The sequence below is a fragment of the Sus scrofa genome, chromosome 6, assembly GCF_054392235.1.
Source record: "Sus scrofa isolate SSC_HxYL_T2T_F1_AM1 chromosome 6, Sscrofa_HxYL_maternal_Yorkshire_Landrace_v2.0, whole genome shotgun sequence".
Lineage (NCBI taxonomy): Eukaryota > Metazoa > Chordata > Mammalia > Artiodactyla > Suidae > Sus > Sus scrofa.
Genome location: NC_139388.1, coordinates 120,239,659 through 120,258,726, shown reverse-complemented (window position 1 = coordinate 120,258,726; position 19,068 = coordinate 120,239,659). Strand labels below are relative to the sequence as shown.

At 34.8% G+C, this 19,068-nt stretch overlaps 1 protein-coding gene across 7 annotated transcripts in view; it reads left to right on the top strand.

Annotated features, from left to right (window-relative positions):
- TRAPPC8 (trafficking protein particle complex subunit 8) overlaps positions 1 to 19,068 on the top strand; it is a 91,621-nt gene that overhangs the window by 24,400 nt on the left and 48,153 nt on the right. For 2 of the 7 annotated variants that reach the window (XR_014807819.1, XM_084964414.1), the window contains exons 6-14: positions 410 to 503; positions 1,671 to 1,927; positions 2,279 to 2,394; positions 3,085 to 3,235; positions 8,335 to 8,435; positions 10,909 to 11,014; positions 15,612 to 15,632; positions 16,501 to 16,632; positions 18,644 to 18,868. Coding sequence is in view for 4 of the 7 variants with exons in the window: in XM_084964414.1 (XP_084820540.1) it covers positions 410 to 503; positions 1,671 to 1,927; positions 2,279 to 2,394; positions 3,085 to 3,235; positions 8,335 to 8,435; positions 10,909 to 11,014; positions 15,612 to 15,632; positions 16,501 to 16,632; positions 18,644 to 18,868 (1,203 nt within the window). In the remaining 3 variants the exon portion in view is untranslated. The remainder of the gene's footprint in view (positions 1 to 409; positions 504 to 1,670; positions 1,928 to 2,278; positions 2,395 to 3,084; positions 3,236 to 8,334; positions 8,436 to 10,908; positions 11,015 to 15,611; positions 15,633 to 16,500; positions 16,633 to 18,643; positions 18,869 to 19,068) is intronic. The other 5 variants (XR_014807821.1, XM_021096212.2, XR_014807820.1 and 2 more) reach the window with 3 other exon arrangements.

Sequence of the window (19,068 nt, the reverse complement as noted above, 5' to 3'; positions counted from 1 at the left end):
TCCATGATTCAGGAGATTCCATACCATCCTTTTTTTTTGTCTGTTTTTTAACTTTTGCTTGACTCTGGTAGTCTGTCTGTATTGCCATTATTCTTTCCATAGATGCATATACAGGTATTCGTATAGGCATATGCATATCACATATAAACAGAGAAACTGAGAAGTAACTTGAATTCAGAAGAAGTAGGATAGTAGATTGAGTATGGGACAAAATTTAAGAATATAGTAGATATGGATTAAAGTGATTGAATATGATGCATGGAAAAAGTTAAGAATTTGGTTTGGAGGAAAAAGTTGTAGCAAAGAAAAATGAGGTTTACAGTTAGTAACCATAGTTGCTGATGAATTTGATGATATTTTAAACATGATTAAATATAACTGTTAATGCTTTTTTATTTTATTTTGATAGGAATCATATGAAGATGGCCCTTGTACTATAACTTCAAATAAGAATTCTGATAGTAACTTGCTTTCATTGGATGGATTAGATAACGAAGTCAAAGGTCTTGATATACTTTCTCTCAGTTTCTCTTTGGATTGAAAATATGCACTGTTGTTAAAGCATGCTAATCTTTATACATAAAAGATAGGGGAAATTTTGTAATGAAAAAAGATAATAGCTTTTCCTGTGAAGATTTTGAGTTATTTGAGTTTGATGGTTTTTGACATTTAAAAATTTATTTTATAGGAGTAATAAATCAGACTTCTTTACAAATTTTTTTTGTGGAAAGCAAGGGAAGATTTGATATGTAGCAATAATTATTCCCCCAATTTAGATGATTTTGAAAGCTTTATTTTTGTATTTCAAGTTATAGTCTGGGAGTTCCCTTGGTGGTGCAGTGGTTAATGAATCTGACTAGGAACCATGAGGTTGCAGGTTCAATCCTAGCCTCGCTCAGTGGGTTAAGGATCCGGTGTTGCCGTGACCTGAGGTGTGGGTCACAGATGCAGCTCGAATCCCTTGTTGCTGTGGCTCTGGCGTAGGCCGGGCTACAGCTCCGATTCGACCCCTAGCCTGGGAACCTTCATATGCCACGGGTGCGGCCCTAGAAAAGAAAAAAAAAAAAAATTATAGTCTGGATAGTGATAGCTCTAAAATTTTTTGTTATAATTTTTCTTCTTGGTTAGTTGTGCTATTTAAAAATAATTATTTAGGAGTTCCCGTCGTGGCGCAGTGGTTAACGAATCCGACTAGGAACCATGAGGTTGCGGGTTCGGTCCCTGCCCTTGCTCAGTGGGTTAACGATCCGGCGTTGCCGTGAGCTGTGGTGTAGGTTGCAGACGCGGCTCGGATCCCGCGTTGCCGTGGCTCTGGCGTAGGCCGGTGGCTACAGCTGAGATTCAACCCCTAGCCTGGGAACCTCCATATGCCGCGGGAGCGGCCCAAGAAATAGCAACAACAACAACAGCAAAAAGACAAAAAAAAAAAAATTTATATTTTAACGCTATTTTTCTTCATTTTTTATATGAATTAAAAAATTTTTATTATAAATAATAAATATTAACCCATGTCCTCAAATTCTAGGGGGGGATACCTTAATAATGTTAGACTTCTAAGACATATGGAAAGATAAAGGGTTCCAACATTCTTTTTTTCTTTTAGCAATCTGGTAGTAATAACACAATTTTCTGTTGGCTTTCTGAGAGTAAACGAAAGATCTCTTTTTCAGTAGATGGCTTACCAAATAACTTTAGAGCTCACCCACTCCAATTGGACCCATCCAGTGACTCTTCTAACAGCATTGATGGCCCAGATCATGTAAAATCTGCTTCTTTACATGAAACAAAGAAAGCAAATACTGGCATTATTCATGGTGCATGTTTAACCCTTACTGATCATGATAGAATTCGACAGTTTATACAAGAGTTCACGTTTCGGGGCCTTTTGCCACATATAGAGAAAACAATTCGGCAATTAAATGATCAGGTAAGATTTACTTTTTTGCATTAGTATTTTTTAAAATGTCAGTAAGTAGTAAATGTGAGAATATAGTAGTGTAAGTTATTTCAGGTATTTAATTTTTTTCTTGTAGGAATAGACCAATATGAGAATTTATTAACATTACTATCAGTGATAAAACTCTATTAAATCCTAGATGAGGCTTATTTATTTTCTCTAGGAATTTTGTCAGCATTTTGGATAGTTTTCTTTAAATCAATGCTATTAAAAAGAATGTTTGCTCACTCTTAAAACTTTTTAGTTAGAGTTTCTTCTTCTGTATGAAAAGAAGAATATTAAATTCTTATATTTGTCAACATTTTTAATCTTTTTTCTTAGCTAATATCAAGAAAAGGTTTGAGTCGATCTCTATTTTCTGCAACTAAAAAATGGTTTAGTGGCAGTAAAGTTCCAGAAAAGAGCATTAATGAGCTAAAAAATACATCTGGATTACTGTGAGTAAATATTATTTTTGGCTTTCCTATGTTTAACTCTGGTTATTGTTTGACTCTTTGATGTTCTGTAAAAAATAAATATTTCTTTAGTTTTTTAGTTTCATGTTGGTTAGAATGCAGGTAGATAAGAATAATGACTGTAAGTAAATTATATTTTAAATTAGAACTGTAGGTAATTGAATATCTAAAAATAAATAAAAGATAACAAGGGAGGTCACTTTATTTTGAGTTTGTTTTCCTATTTGTGAAAAGATGGAGTTAGATATTCTTTACTAACTTTTCTATATTAAAATGTTATGGTCTAGTAATTTTTAGATCTGGCATATATAGAAATTTAATATAAAATCTCATTTTAAGAGAAAATAAAAATTATTTTATATTTTCTTTCATGTTGTATATAAGTTTTACCTAGAATTGATCATTTACTTTATAATTTGACCAGGGAGACAATGCTTGCCTACTTTTGAGAATTTCTCAGTATAGGGATATAAATTATATAGATATAGATGTAACTATTTGTTTCTGAATTATCTTGAGAAAATTTACTCTCCTTGGAGGTAGAATTCTTGTAAAACAGGATTAGTTTTTCTCATGTTCTAGACAGTTGGGCATCTTTTTAGCCATTTTATAATATTTAATGGTTTAGTAGTCATAAATTATAAATTCCTTTCACTTATTTTGTATTTACAGGTATCCACCAGAAGCACCAGAACTTCAAATCAGAAAAATGGCTGACTTATGTTTTTTGGTGCAGCATTATGATTTGGCTTACAGTTGCTATCATACTGCAAAGAAGGATTTTCTTAATGATCAAGCAATGCTTTATGCAGCTGGTGCCTTGGTTGGTATTCTATAGTATTATAATTTCTTATTTCTGCTACCATAAATGCCTTATAAATTTTTCTTTATGAAATGGCAGGCAAGATACCTAGGGATAAAGTTGTACCCAAATAACATATAATGCTTTATATGTTTTGAATTAATTCATGATAACTTGATGGATTTGTCTTAAATTAGTGCATTCAAACATAGTCATATATGAGGACTGGTTTTTTAGATTTGATTAGTACTTTATTTAATTTGAATTACAGTTTTTACTATATTTACAGTATAAAAACCTTTTATAGAAGATCTTTTTGATCTCTTGAAAAATGATTTAAAATTGTTTGAAATTTTTTCTTCTCATCTAAGACTATATATTGGTTAAGAATATGTACTTTAGTGTAAGACAAACTTTCATCTAAGGCAAATTATTGAACGTCTCTAAGCCTCAGTTTTCTCATCTGTAAAATGTAAATCCTAATAGTACAGGGTAGATAAGGTATAAGATATGTAAAGTGCCTAACATTACCTTGTATACAATAAGCTGTCAGTAAGCATTAGCAGTGTTTTTATAATTGGTATAAAATCTGGATGTTTCAGAAAGAATCTTATTTGTTGCCTTATAATCTTTTAATGTCTTTGAAAAGATGTCATAAACATTTATAATCTGCTTTCTATGCTTAGAAAAGAGTAAACTAGCACTGTTACTGTCTGTGTAGTCTTTTTAAAAACATGTAGCCCCGGAGTTCCCATTGTGGCGCAGTGGAAACCAATCTGACCAGAAACCACGAGATTGCAGGTTTCATCCCTGGCTTCGCTCAGTGGGTTAAGGATCTGGTGTTGCTGTGGCGTAGGCTGGCAGCTACAGCTCCGATTAGACCCCTAGCCTGGGAACCTCCATATGCCATGGGTGCGGTCCTAAAAAGACAACAGACAAAAAAAACCTGAAAACAAAAACACGTAGGCTCAAAGTTACCCTGTGGCACAGCAGGTTAAGGATCCAGCGTTGCCACAGCTGTTCCCCATGCTGCAGCTGCAGCACAGGTTCAGCCCCTGGCCTGGGAACTTCGGCCTCATGCCGTGGGTGCAACCAAAAAAGCCCCCAAAACGTGTAAGCCATAAACAAAAGTGTAAAGAATAAAGACATTCAAGAACTCTACTTCATCAGTAATTATCATGTAGATACTTATCTAGTAACTGCTGTCTATTTTGCATTTATTTTGATATATGCATAAAACTAAAATGGATAATTTTTAAATGTAAAGCAAAATTACTATTTTTTATTTCCTAGTGTTTTAATTTGAAAAACTAACTTTTAAAAAACCTTCAGGAACTGAAAATACAGTGTCTTAATAAATAGAAGTACTTGAAAAATTATGTGAATTGTCCTTGGCTAGATATTCTCTGGTCTTTTTATTATGGTCATCTAATATAATCTAATATGAAATCAGAAATACTGAAATGTTATTTCATTAGTACTTCATAACAAGTTTATAATTATAAAATTGTACATATTTATCTGCAAATTGAACGTTTGTGTATAGGTAAAATAAAAGTATGGCAAAAAATTTGTGTGATTTTATGGTAATTAAGCTTTTTCATTTCTATCTATAATCTGATCCATACTACATTTAAACCATTTAGATAAAGGTATTTTAGGTAGCAGCTATATGAGCAAAAGTAGTTTAACACTGGAAAATAAAGGCATAGCTGCAGTAGCATATTATATGCATACCTAAAAATCTTCGTAGTCTACAAAAGCTACCCTAAAAATAATAGGACTGTAGAGAATAATAGGGCTTGGTGGGGAGGTCCTCTTAAAACCTATCTATCTTTGTAAGCAGAGCATAAAATATTTTTGTATGAGACAACTTAACATGGCTGGAGACTCTCTCAAGGAATAAAAAAGTACACAGAACCAGGGGAGTTTCCGTTGTGGCTCAGTGGGTTAAGAGTTCTATTAGTGTCTATGAAGATGTGGATTTGATCTCTGGCCTTGCTCAGTGGGTTAAAGGATCTGGCGTTGTCATGAGCTTGGTGTAGGTTGCAGACACTGCTTGGATCTGGTGTTGCTGTGGCTGTGGTGTAGGCCTGTAGCTGCAGCTCCGATTTGACCCTCAGCCTGGGGGCTCTTTAGGTGTGGCCCTAAAAAGACCAAAAGCACACAAAATCAATATGTGAACACTGGGGTGGGGAAAAGGAGCATGTAGCTAGTGGATTTGCCATGAACATGAGCATGGAAGGAGGTGCAGTCTGCCTTGAGCCAAGAGCTGTGCAAGGCTGGGAGCAGATGTCTCTGTAGAGACCAAACCCCTGCCACAAAGTATAGGCATTCATTTTACACTTTCTTTTTTTTTTTTTTTTTGTCTTTTTGTCTTTTTGCTATTTCTTGGGCTGCTCCCGCGGCACACGGAGGTTCCCAGGCTAGGGGTCTAATCGGAGCTGTAGCCACGGGCCTACGCCAGAGCCACAGCAATGCGGGATCCGAGCCGCGTCTGCAACCTACACCACAGCTCAAGGCAATGCCGGATCGCCAACCCACTGAGCAAGGGCAGGGACCGAACCCGCAACCTCATGGTTCCCAGTTGGGTTCGTCAACCACTGCGCCACGGCAGGAACGCCCTATTTTACACTTTCTTAAAGTACAGATTTAAAAAACTGCTTGCACAACAGCTATGTTCAGAGCTTTTTCCCTTTCCTGTTGAAGGTTATAATTGTGTATTTGCTATTTTTGATCTCCTTGCCTAAAAAAATTATGAATGAATAAGAATTTTATTTGTACTGATACCACTTTCGTATTTACCATACACATGGTAGCTAATTGATAACAGACTATACTACCTGCCTTTTTTGATGAAACTTATAGAAGATGGTAACTATGAAGTTAAAATTTTTATCATAGCAAAACCAATAATAGGAATTTTTGGAGAAATTTTTTTTTGTAGTTTGATTTGTCATCATAACTAGTTAGAGGTTCAGTATATTACTCCAGTTCTTGATGGAAGTTTTTGTCAAAGGTACTAATCTGTTTTTGTAGGCTATAAGGAATGATTTAATGGTCGATTATTGAAGATCATGCAGTAACTTGGGGTGATCATTCTGAATGTTCTCACTGTCTCTAGGAATTTTCAGTTTGTTTGTATATTGATTTGTAACTTCTTATAGAATTACATTAGAAAATAACTTAAAATTTGGGCCATATTTTTCTTACAGAATTTATTCTTGATACTTTTTTTGATGTATATATATGCAACATATTAGGTCATGTAGCAAATATAATGCATTTTTATACAGTATTATACCATGCAATATATATTAGAGTTTTGTGTAATAAAGAATTCTGTATGTATTCATTATGTACATTAGTTGAAATATAAACTAGTTAAGACAACATGGTGTTTCAGAGTTGTAGAAACATGCTCTGTGACACATGGAAATGATATATTTTCATTCAGTTTCTTAAGTAAATTTTGGAGCAGACACTGCTGAGTGCTTAAGATGCAGAGGTAATCTGAAACAGATACAGTTGATATTGTCATGGAACTTACAGTCTGTGAGGTTAAAGGCTTTAGTCATATCCTAGTTTTTGTTTTTTGGTTTTTTTTTGTCTTTTTGCTATTTCTTTGGGCCGCTCCCGCGGCATGTGGAGGTTCCCAGGCTAGGGGTTGAATCGCAGCTGTAGCCACCGGCCTACGCCAGAGCCACAGCAATGCGGGATCCGAGCCGCGTCTGCAACCTACACAGCTCACAGCAATGCCAGATCGTTAACCCACTGAGCAAGGGCAGGGACCGAACCCGCAACCTCATGGTTCCTAGTCGGATTCGTTAACCACTGCGCCACGACGGGAACTCCATATCCTAGTTTTTAAATAATTAAATTATTTGTTTTTTATATTTTAAAAACGGTTACAGAAAAATGTCCTAAAAGTGCGTTGGCATTAACAGGTTTTTCCCCAGTTTATGAAAGTTTTATTTATGTCTAGTTAAATTTTTATAAAAACTTCTGGCCTATTTGAGACCACAAGTATGGATGTAATAGAATATTTTACCATTTTACTGAGGCCCACACCTTTATTTTCATCTTTTTTTTTTTGGTCTTTTTAGGGGCACACCTGTGGCATATGGAGGTTCCCAGGTTAGGGGTCTAATCGGAGCTGTAGCCACGGGCCTACGCCAGAGCCACAGCAATGCGGGATCCGAGCCGCGTCTGCAACCTACACCACAGCTCATGGCAATGCCAGATCCTTAACCCACTGAGCAAGCCAGGGATCCAACCTGCAACCTCATGGTTCCTAGTCAGATTTGTTTCCACTGTGCCATGATGGGAGCTCCTAGAACACTTTTTTATTAGTTTGTTGTTTTTAATGGCTGCACCTGTGGTATATGGAAGTTCTGGGCCAGGGATTGAATCCAAGCTGTAGCTGTGACCTAAGCTGCAGCAATGTTGGATCCTTTAACCCATTGCACTGGGCTGGGGATTGAACCTGTGCCTCCACAGCAAACCGAGCTGCTGCAGTCAGATTCTTAACCTATTGTGCCACAGGGGGAACACCATAGAATGGGTTTTTAAAATGAAATAAGAAGCCCTAGAAAACTGACATAATATAGGTCTCAGAAATAGTCTTTGTGCCTTCTGTATAAGATGTAAAATATAGTGTAAAGTAACTGAGAAGATATATAGTACAAACTGTTGTGAGCTCTGTTTTAAAAATTCGAAGCCAGTAAATTGGAAAGAGACATACTTTACTATATCTGCCTGTGGTTCTATCCTTGATCTGTTCTTTACTTATTAAGGAATAGGGAGTAATAAGGAGGAGGTGGTAGCAGAAATCTTAAGCTAGGCTCACTTGGTAGTTAGATACACTATACTGAAAGTGTTTGCTATGTCTTGAAAAGTCTCATTTAAATCTTGAAAAGCAGACTGTGGGATTTGACTAGAGAATTTTTAAAACTAAAAGCATATAAATATATTTTTCAGTTCTTCATTAGGCTGTCAAATTTATATATGTGGATACATTAAAAAAAACTTAACAAACTTCATTCCAATTTTAGGCTTCCTGAATGCTAAACTACAAGAATATTCTCCTTTTGAATTATAAATAATGTCCTTTCCTCTAGGAAATGGCAGCAGTGTCAGCTTTTCTTCAGCCAGGAGCTCCTAGGCCATACCCTGCACATTATATGGATACAGCAATCCAGACATACAGGGATATCTGCAAGTAGGTGATTAGACTCTTTATGTTCTGTCAATTTAGAGGTAAATTTGACATTTATATTGTTATTAGACATAAATGGTTCTTTGTTTTTTATTCTCTAAACCTAAATAGGCTCTTAAAACAAGTTAATATAGATAAGATGAGATGATCATTTAAAATTAGTGTTTTGATACATTCTCATTTCCTATGTTGTTTGGATTTGTGGTTAGGAATTTGTTACTAACCTACTAATTTGTAGGTAATGTTGAGGTTATGTGTTCTATTAGGAGTGATTTGTATTTTGGGGCAATCTAACTACTGTTAAGCCAGGGGTTAGCTAGTTTGAACTTCCTTTGTTAAATAGGCAAACACAAATAGTTAAATAATGTCCAGGAAAGAAAATGAGAAGTGTTTTGTACACATAATGAGTTCTTTTGGAACTCTCTGGGAATTAGGACTCACAGTCTATAAAGGAGACTGTGAATGGGTCCAGAAGTGGTCAGAAGAGGTGTCATGGTATGTTTGGGGAATAGACCTTTAAAGGAAGGTGGTTGGGATTTGATAGTCATGAAGACATTTCAGGAGTTACTCCTGGCTGGAACAGTGTTTTGGATTCAGCATTACTGGTGAGAAGGAATCTCTGTTCCTTGGCTAGGTTAGAGGTTTTGTGGATATGGAAAGGTGTTTTCAGAGAAATCAATGTGAAGGAGCACTAACTCTTATTTACTATTATTTTTAAGCTGTAGTTAGATTTATGTAGTAGTAAGTGGTGAGTTACTGAATATTTGAGTAGAACCTTGACATAATGAGTTATTTTCCAAAAAGATTGTGATTTTTTCTTTGTAGAATGGATGGGTTAGAAGACAGAGACACAGAGGCAGTTTTGTTTTCTATATTGTTGTTGAAGTAGAAGTAGTAGTCATAGCAATTTGTTTTTAAAACAATACTAGTAGTAATAACATTTATTTAGTGCTTAGGATTTACCACTATGCCAAAGTAATTTATACACTCATTTAATCTTTACAACAAGCCTATGAAATAGTGGGTACTATTATTCCATTTTACAGACACAGAGATTGAAATGTAAAGAGTTTAACTTGCCTAAGGGCACACAGCTAATAAATGGTAGAACCAGTATTAAATCCTGCCCTTTTTACTTTACGTAATCTATTTGAGAATATATTTGGAGACTCTGGCAGGAGAAACAGCTTTCTGGGAAAGAGAAACTTGTTGCATTTTTTAAATTGAAAGTATAGTCGTTTTACAGTGTGTTGATATCTACTGTACAGCAAAGTGATCAATTTAAACACAAATGTACATTCTTTTTAATATTCTTTTCCATTATGGTTTATCACAGGAAGTTGAATATATTTCCCTGTGCTATATAGTAGGACCTTGTTGTTTATCCAGTCTATATATAATAGTTCGTATCTGTTAACCCCAAACTCCCAATACATTCCTCCTTCCCCCTTCTGCCTTGGCAACCACAAGTCTGTTCAAAAGAGGAACCTTTTGAGAGATTTAAAAGGTAGAAAGACTATAAGAGTGAGGCATTAAGGAAGCCAGAGCAGTAAATTCTTTTCTCTGAAAAGATTTGCCTTGTTTTCATGAAACACAGAGCTTTTGGATAAATGCGCATAGAATGATGCAAAAGGAAAGTGCTAATACCTCTTGACTCAGATAGCTAAATAAGCTGTGGCTATCTAGTTTTCTCTCTTGTTCACAACAGACTGTATATTCTTCTTCTAAATACACTTACTGTCGTGCATTTACCTTATAACCTCCATTCTAAGTTACCATAACTGGTAAGATTTTGCTCAGGAATCAGTCAGGCAGCATTGGCTCCATGCTGTCTCCAGGTAAAATATCGCAATAGTACTACCAGAGAGAAGATGCCTAATTATTCCTAAAAGCAATCAGTAAAATGAAATACAACCAGAGTTTACAATAAGGAAGAGAAAAGAAATCTGGGTGAAATGTTTATGTTCCTTTATGTTTGAAAACAAGTTTTACTAACTGCTGATTTAGAGATATGAGCTAGGGTCTAGCTTTTTTCATATAGGAAATGTGACTTTGTATTGTATTCTTACTACAAAATTATGCAGTGATAAAGCATTTTGATGAGTTATGAGATTCTTTAAAGTTTTTAAAAACCTTTTTAGTAAGTAGAAAACAAGGACTTGTATTTCTTTTTACATGAAAACTGGAAGTGGAAACTTTTCTTGAACACATGGTTACTATGACGTACTAAAGTACCAGCTATTGCTTTTTTTTTTTGCCTGCACCCATGGCATATACAGGTTCCTGGGCCAGAGATTGAATCTGAGCTACAGCTGTGGCAACACCAGAGCCTGTAACTCACCACACCAGACACCTCCACAGTGATCCGGGTCACTGCATTCAGATTCTTAACCCACTGTGCCATGGTGGGAACGCCATGTGATGTACGGAAGTATTATCGTAGTGCTAATTCTATTTTTCTTCTCTTTTTCTTTAGGAATATGATGTTGGCTGAAAGATGTGTATTACTTAGTGCTGAAATCTTAAAAAGCCAAAGCAAATATTCAGAGGCTGCAGCTCTCCTAATACGGTTAACTAGTGAGGTACTGAAACTGTATAGTTTTTGTTTAAATTAGTATTATTTCATATATTTTTAAAAGTATTTCTTTTTTCTTGAGAGGGTATGCAAAACAAAATCAGAGGGGAATCTCTCTTTGGAAATTTATAACCTGGCTACTTTAGTGATTTGTTGAACTGTTTTAAAGTGCAGTATTTTGTAAACTGAATTTATTTTTTTACAGATTTTAAGTCTACATTATTATTAAACACAAACATGCATTGTGTGTCTTCTGTGTATTAGATTTTGACTTAAGGATAACAGTATTTAAAGCGACATACATATGCATCATTCCTAGTATAAGATTGATATTTTAAAAAAGTAATTACTCAGGAATTTTTAATTTTATTTTCACTCATGAACTTGTTAAAAAATCATCTTAAGCATTTAAAAAATCTGTATTATGAATATTTCAAAAGGGAGAAAAATTCATTTATAGTCACTGTTTAAGGTTTTCAACAGACATTTAGTTGCATTGACTATATAGGCTTGTAAAGAATGGCAGTCATTCTTTCTAAGTATGGTTAAAGACATATTTTTTTAGATAAATGCTCAAGAATGGAAAAAGCAAAATCAAACACCTTCGTTTGTCCTTCAAATAATGTATCCTAAGGTTTTAACCCTTGAACCACTGTACTTTTTTGATTCTCTACCTGTTTTGGGTGATCTATTTATAGTCATGATTTTCACTCTCAAATCTTCTCCAACCCTGACTGCTCCTTGAGCTTTAGATTTGGATTGGCCAACTGTTGTTTAGACTTACCTTCTTGGGTGTTTCCAGTGCACCTTTAGAGTCGACTATCAGTGACCAAACTTCTTTCTCACTTTAGTTCATGATCTTAAATTATAACCAGCCAGGTTCTCATTTGCTCAAGGCAGAAACTGCTTGAGATGCTCCTTTATTCTTCTATACTGTCAGTGACACAAATAGGGATTTTTTTTTTTTTACTTCCAAGCACGCTGCTTTTTATATCTTCAAATATTTTACTTAAACCACCCCTCCTTCCCATATCTCCCCCACTGATGCCCTGGCCCATGTTCTTAATGTCCTTTTGGACTTAGTATGGCCTTTTTCCTCTTTCTAAACCTAATTTGGTAGTACTGGTATCAGTCATGTCCAGATAATCGTCTCTAGTACCTAGGTTGTCCTAAGTGTCTCTGTCCTGCCCTCATATCTGCTGACTTGCCGTATTATATTGGAAATTATATTTAAGCTCTCAGCTTCTTGAGCATAAGGAACTGTGTTGCCTTTACATTTTTATCCCTAGTGCCTACCGCTTGACAATGGTATATGATTTACAAATGTTTGTTGAACTGAACCATAATTATTCTGAAAGGATTTCTGTAAGATATAGCTAAGTAGGCTAAGGGATGATATTAAAACTGTTTAATAATTGTTATTCTGTGGACACTGCCCAGTATGAACAGTTATTGGACATAAACTGTTTGGCAGAGCTGAATGTAGGCTTTTGAGTGTGTTGATGTTCTGTACTATAATAGTCTTAACTTAGGTTTAAATGTGTTGTATGTTTTTCAAGCCAGAGATTATCAGTGAATGTAAAAGAAATACATGGTTTGGGAGCTTGAATAAAATTTCTTTAGAGCAAATTCTTCTGTCTGCATCATTATACTCTTTATACTCTTTCCAACTCTTTGTTTCACCTATTTCAAACCTGGATGATTGACTTTGTTGTGAAATTCTAGGGAATTTATCATTGTCATTTATTGCCTTGAGGTGATGAATGGGGGTAAATGTGATGTATTTCCCCAGAAATTGTGATTTTTCAGTGGCCTTTTCTAGTATGCCTTTCAGGTATTTCTTTAAGATACTTGAAAATAGAGACTGCTAGGGATAATGTGTCTAAGATTGTTAAATTTTGTAATTTTGCTGACCAGAAAGGCTGAATAAAATGAAAAGTGCACTTGTCTTGAGGCTAGGGAACTGAGTTACATAGTCTTGATATTCAGTAATTGCTTTTCCTAAATTTTTGTTAATACCATTATAGTAAAAGACAGCTATGAGGCCTGGATAAAACAAGTTGTGTTTTGACTTCCTTTTTTTGCACTGTTAGTTTATGGGCAAGAGGATCTTATTCTTGTGTACGCCCTGGGGTTTTCAGCAAGGCAGACCAAACCCAGCTTATTGATAAAACATGCCAAATTTACCAGCACATAGGTAGTATGACTAAATTTTGGTACATAAGACATGATACTTTCCTTTTATTTGTGTCTGTGTTTCAGTGTTGAATGTTTATTTTGGTCTTATGACCCTTTTGTCTGTTACTCCTTTTAAATACATCAGTTTCTCAGGGATGGTAATAGCAGCAGGTTTTTCTTAAGTGTCTCCAGCTGGGGAGGAACTGTACCTGCTGTAAGTTGATCAGCTGTTAGCACCTTTTTTGCTAATTTTGCAAGTATGCAAAGAAGAGATTTCTTAGTATCATACCGTCCTTGAGATTTGATTCAATTAAGTTTGTGCAACTGGTGCCTTTATAACTGTTTTTATGGATGTGCTCATTGAAGCCTCTAACGCAAAGATTTTTTTCCCCTATGTTTACCCTCTCTCACACACACACATGTGTGTGTGTATATATATATATATATATATATATATATATATACACACAAGTATATGTATACATGTATATACACATACAAATACACACACACACACACATATGTAGCTGCAACCGTGGCAGATAAAAGTGTCCAGGCCAAGGGTTGAATCCAAGCTGTGACCTATAGCAGATCCTTTAACCCACTGCACTGGGCTGGGGATTGAACTGGTGCCTCTATAGCAACCTGAGCCAGTACTGTTGGATTCTTAACTTATGGGCAGGAACTCCCTATCCTCATATTTAAGTTAATGTTGCCTCTTCAGCTTTTTAAAAAATTATGTCTTGGTTGTGGGCAGAGTTCGTAGGCTGGCATTCTTGTCAAGGTGGTATCACAGGCTTTTTTTCTTAGTTCCTTATAGAGCATATATAATAGATTTGTCATAGCATGGACATGAACTACAACTAAAATAAAATTTTATTTGGCTACAGCTCCAATTAATCCCCTAGCCTGGGAACCTCCATATGCCGTAGGTGTGGCCCCAGAAAAAGACAGAAAGACAAAGGAAAAAAAAAAAATAAGAGTAGCTGTTAATTATATTAGTGGGGAATGTGAGGTTATTCACTAAATAGTATTGTGACATCCAAATAGTTGATTCCTGTCCTATTCATTAGATGGTAATATAGCTTGATTAAGTTATAATATGAAAAAATAAAACCTACAAGAAAATATGGGAGAGCATTTTTAAAAATTAAGAATGATAACATTCTTTTCTAATTTGATACAATATTTTGAAGCCATAAAAACAAAGATAGTATGTATAACTATTAAAGAGTAGACTCTTTCATGTCAAAACTTGGAAGTACTATTTGCGAATGAGACAAAGGCCTAATATTGATTAAGTGTACAGAGGGCTCTTACAGAACCAGATAATCACAAAAACCCATTTTTTAAGTTTTTAAAAAATTATTTTTGGTTGGGTAGAGCAGAAAACAAACTCTCATTCTCTGTTGATGGAATTATTATTGGTATAACTTTTATTTGTACCAGTTTGGCCCTATCAATTAGAACTTGAAGTATACATAGCTTTCATTAACTCAGCACTTCTGCTTCTAAAAACTTGTCTAATAAAAATATTTGTATAATTTATCAAAAATCTATTTATAAAGACTTTTATTGGAGCATTTTTTGTAGTAATAAAAATATGTAGCAGTATTAAATTGATCAGTTGGAGACTGTGTTAATAAGTTATGGTACATTTATATAATGGGATACATTGTGGCTTTAGAAGAAATGAGAATAAAAAATAAAAGAAATGAGAGATGTAGATGTCTTGGAAAGATGTCCATGATATTAAGTTAAAAAGCAAGATAAAGAATACTCTGTATAATACCATTTATGTATAAGAAAGTAAGAGTATTAAAAAATGTTGTACTTAATGTATAAGTATACTTAGAAACACACACACAAATTAAATATGGAGAGAGAAATGACACAAATGAACACTATGTTGGTAATGGTAGTTGCCTCTGGCAAATTGGATGAGGCATGAGGTGGGAAAGAGAGAGCTATTCATTTTTTTCTTCAAACATTTATTCTTTAGAGAAAGAGGCTGTGTTAATAATTTTCAAGAAAATATTTTCCTAAAAAATAAAAAAGTAAGCTCCCTACCTCCCCCAAGTAGTTTTTATGCAAACCCTTGGTTAAGAACTGCCTGCTAATGTATAGTCCTGATTTTCCCACTCATTAACCTTTGGATCTAATTTACTAGAAAGGTCATCTGATCATTTGGTTTTTGTTATGAAGGGATTGAAATAGATAGTATCATCTACCATTTGTTGAATGCTTTCTAGATGGTTTTCCTCAGATCTTTTTCTGCCATAATATAATTTTATGATTGCTGCAGAGATAGTTATAGTAATCAATGGTCTATGAACACTTTTTGATGTAACTATTATTTGTTGAAATTATTTCATTTAAAGTCAATGTTTTCTATTTTCAACTTTCCCTGGGGAAAATAATGGCAGCAGAACACATGGAAGGGCATGGTAAGTTCAGCTTGAGAATAGCTGAAAACCTAGAGAAAGTTTGGTGAAGATGTTGTTGATACCTGATCAGCAACCTTCAGTACTTTCTCAGTTTTTGTAAAGTGATGATGGCTCTTTGAGTTGAAAGGCTGTCCTTATGGGTGAGGCCATAAGTGCAGTAAGTGATTTTGTAGACACTGTTGTAAGTCAGTTGAAGTGGAATTTGAGTTGTATCATTTACTAATATACTGATAATCTTTGAAGGGGAAGCCTTCCAGACTTGTTAATGAAAAGCAGTCATTTTGGCCCTCTTGAACTAGAGCAAAAACTGGGAATTCCTTTTAAGTACAGTAAAACTTTACAGAGGATGAAGTAGTAGATTAGATTATTTCATCAACTGTACATATTTTGTTTTATCTTTCCTTTTTTCTTGGATGGATGGAAGTATGCTATTGTATGTCACAAATCAGTTTTCAGGAGAAATTAGATTGGAGTGAATCTGTTTCTTTCTGTACTCCATTTTGTGGTATATCTTTAAATCTGTATACCTGTATTAAATTCCTGGTTTATATTCTTTTTTGCCATTCGAGGAGGGATTACATTTCTTTGCAGATTTATTACATGTGCTTATCATAACCAGACATTTGGCTCTGTGAAAAGCAAAAGAAAATACTTCATGATAGAGAATTTTTTGAACATTAAAAATTTTTTTGTGTGTGCTCATTGGAAGAAAGAATCGTCAAGACTGGATTGTTTCTTGACCTTTGCCCTCAGATATGCCTAAGTTAAACATTGTATATGCTGTATGTTATTTTTAAAATGTAAATGTATTTTCAGTAATTATCTTTTAGTTTTGTGAAACTAACCTTTTTCTTTAAACATTCAATAGGACTCTGATCTTCGAAGTGCACTTCTTTTGGAACAGGCAGCACATTGCTTTATAAACATGAAGAGTCCCATGGTCAGAAAATACGCTTTTCACATGATATTGGCAGGCCATCGATTTAGTAAGGCAGGACAGGTGAGTGCATTTTCTTTAAAGAGAAAATAATTTGTTGTTTTAATTTTAATTTGTTATAATTTGTTTATTTTATAAATGTACATTATTTGTCAATTTTTTATGATTTAAAATTCTAAAAATGGAATTAAATTTTTTTCTGAGGTAATGTGTTATATTAGTAAGGAAATGAGATTTGGATTTAGGCAAATCTGAGTTTCAATCTTGATCTTCTGGTCACAACTTGACGTTGTTAAGTTACTTCTTTGAGCCTCCATTTTTTCATTTATAAAATCTGGAATTTTTCCCAAGTTTTTGTGAGGTTAAACTAAATCATATACGAGAAGGCCTGGTGTACTGCACTTAAGTAATTTAAATTCTTCTTAAAGATGATTGAACTCTCCCTACTTCAACTCTGGTCTTGTCTCTCAGAGTGTCTTTTAATGGTATTTACTAAATATTTAATGGATAAAAATCTTCTGTCTCTTGTCCCTGGGAGCACTTAGGGACAAGAGATCTTTTTTAATTTAGAGGTACTTTTCTGGCCCTAATTGTTCTTTTAAGCATTAGTTAGAACTTTCTAGAAGCAGAGAGTGGTAACAACAGTGAGGCATGATGGTTTACTTGAAATATGGATAGATGTGTGGATGAATAATCATCTCTGTATTTGTAGGAGCCACGCTTACACCAATAAAACTAATATGGTCTTATCTCTTAAGGAACTTTTTAATCTGGTAGGAGAGTATGAGGGTTGTAAAAAAATTTAGTTTATATGAATTTTTATGTACATTCTTAACAGTTTTCAAAATCTGTGATAACCAAAACATGCCAGTGTTGTAAATTGTATGTTATTTCAAAGGTACAAATAAATAAAGATGTTTAAAAATTATTCTTGGAGTTCCCGTTGTGGCTCAGTGGAAACAAATCTGACTAGGTTCCGTGAGCACGCAGTTCGATCCTGGGCCTCACTTGGTAGGTTAAGGATCTGGGGTTTCCATGAGCTGTGGTGTAGGTTGCAGATTTGGCTTGGATTTGGCATTGCTGTGGTGTAGGCCAGTGGCTACAGCTTTGATTAGACCCCTAGCCTGGGAACCTCCATATTCTGTGGGTGCAGCCCTAAAAAAAAAAAAGACAACATTATTCTCAATTTCATTTAAGAACGGATTATAAAAGCCAACTTTTCAAGATTGGGTTCCTTCCTCTATTTTTGGAAACTGGCAAGGTAGAAAATATGTGAACTTGCTTTATATTAAATACAAAACTGTAAAAATATTTATAAAATTAAAGGTCTTTGTAATAATTGATGCACTTTATGAATTAGAATTTCTCAGGTTCTGAAGTGGGGAAAAATTTTAAAACTCTCTCTCTCTCTTTTTTTTTTTTTTTTTAATTTTTTTGTTCTTTTTATGGTCAGACTTTGGCATATGTAAGTTCCCAGGCTAGAGGTTGAATCCACACTGCAGATGAGGCCTACATCACAGCTTGCGGCAATGTTGGATCCTTAACCAACTGAGCGAGGGCCAGGGATCAAACCTACATCCTCACAGAGACAATGTTGGATCCTTAATACGCTGAGCCACAATGCGAACTCCCAAACCCTGTCATTAGTCACAGCCCTTTTTTCATAATAATTATAAATGCATCTGAAACATCCCATTGTTTATCTTTGCTTAAAAGTGTTCTATTCAAAAATCTACAAAATACATTAAGCATGTGGAATGGTCCTATGTCTCTCATTACAAATAATTCATCCTTTCCCACATTTTGTCCACTTCTGTGTAAGGCATTACTTGTTAGGCATTTCCTAAAAGCAATATGCTGTGTAATTTCAGAAGCTAAATAGAAGATCTAAAGACATCATAATCACAAATGAAACCATTCACATTCCTAAGGGGGTTTATAATATTCCTTCTAAGGAAAGGAAACCACATGCTAACCACCAGTTACTTGATTTTGTGTGTGTGTGTGCACTCATATTTTTTCAGTCCAGGAGAAAGTTGAATTGTAATACTTTGCTTTTTATATTTTCTTGCAGAAAAAACATGCTTTACGCTGCTATTGTCAGTCCATGCAAGTTTACAAAGGAAAAGGCTGGTCTCTTGCAGAGGATCACATTAACTTCACCATTGGGCGTCAGTCCTATACTCTTAGGCAACTGGACAATGCTGTGTCTGCTTTTAGGCATATTTTAATCAATGAAAGTAAACAATCTGCTGCTCAACAAGGGGCCTTCCTCAGAGAATATCTTTATGTTTACAAGGTGAATATTTATTTTCAGGAGTAGATATTAAAATTATATTTGCAATTTTTAGCAAAAAGCATGTTCTAATAGGAGTCTAAATGATTTTATTGGACTATGTATAATTATCTGTCATCTTAAAGTGTGGCAGGGTAGGCTTTTTTTGGTCCTAGATCTGAGTTGCGTTGCCCTTCCATAGTTCTCATAAAGGAGAATTTTAA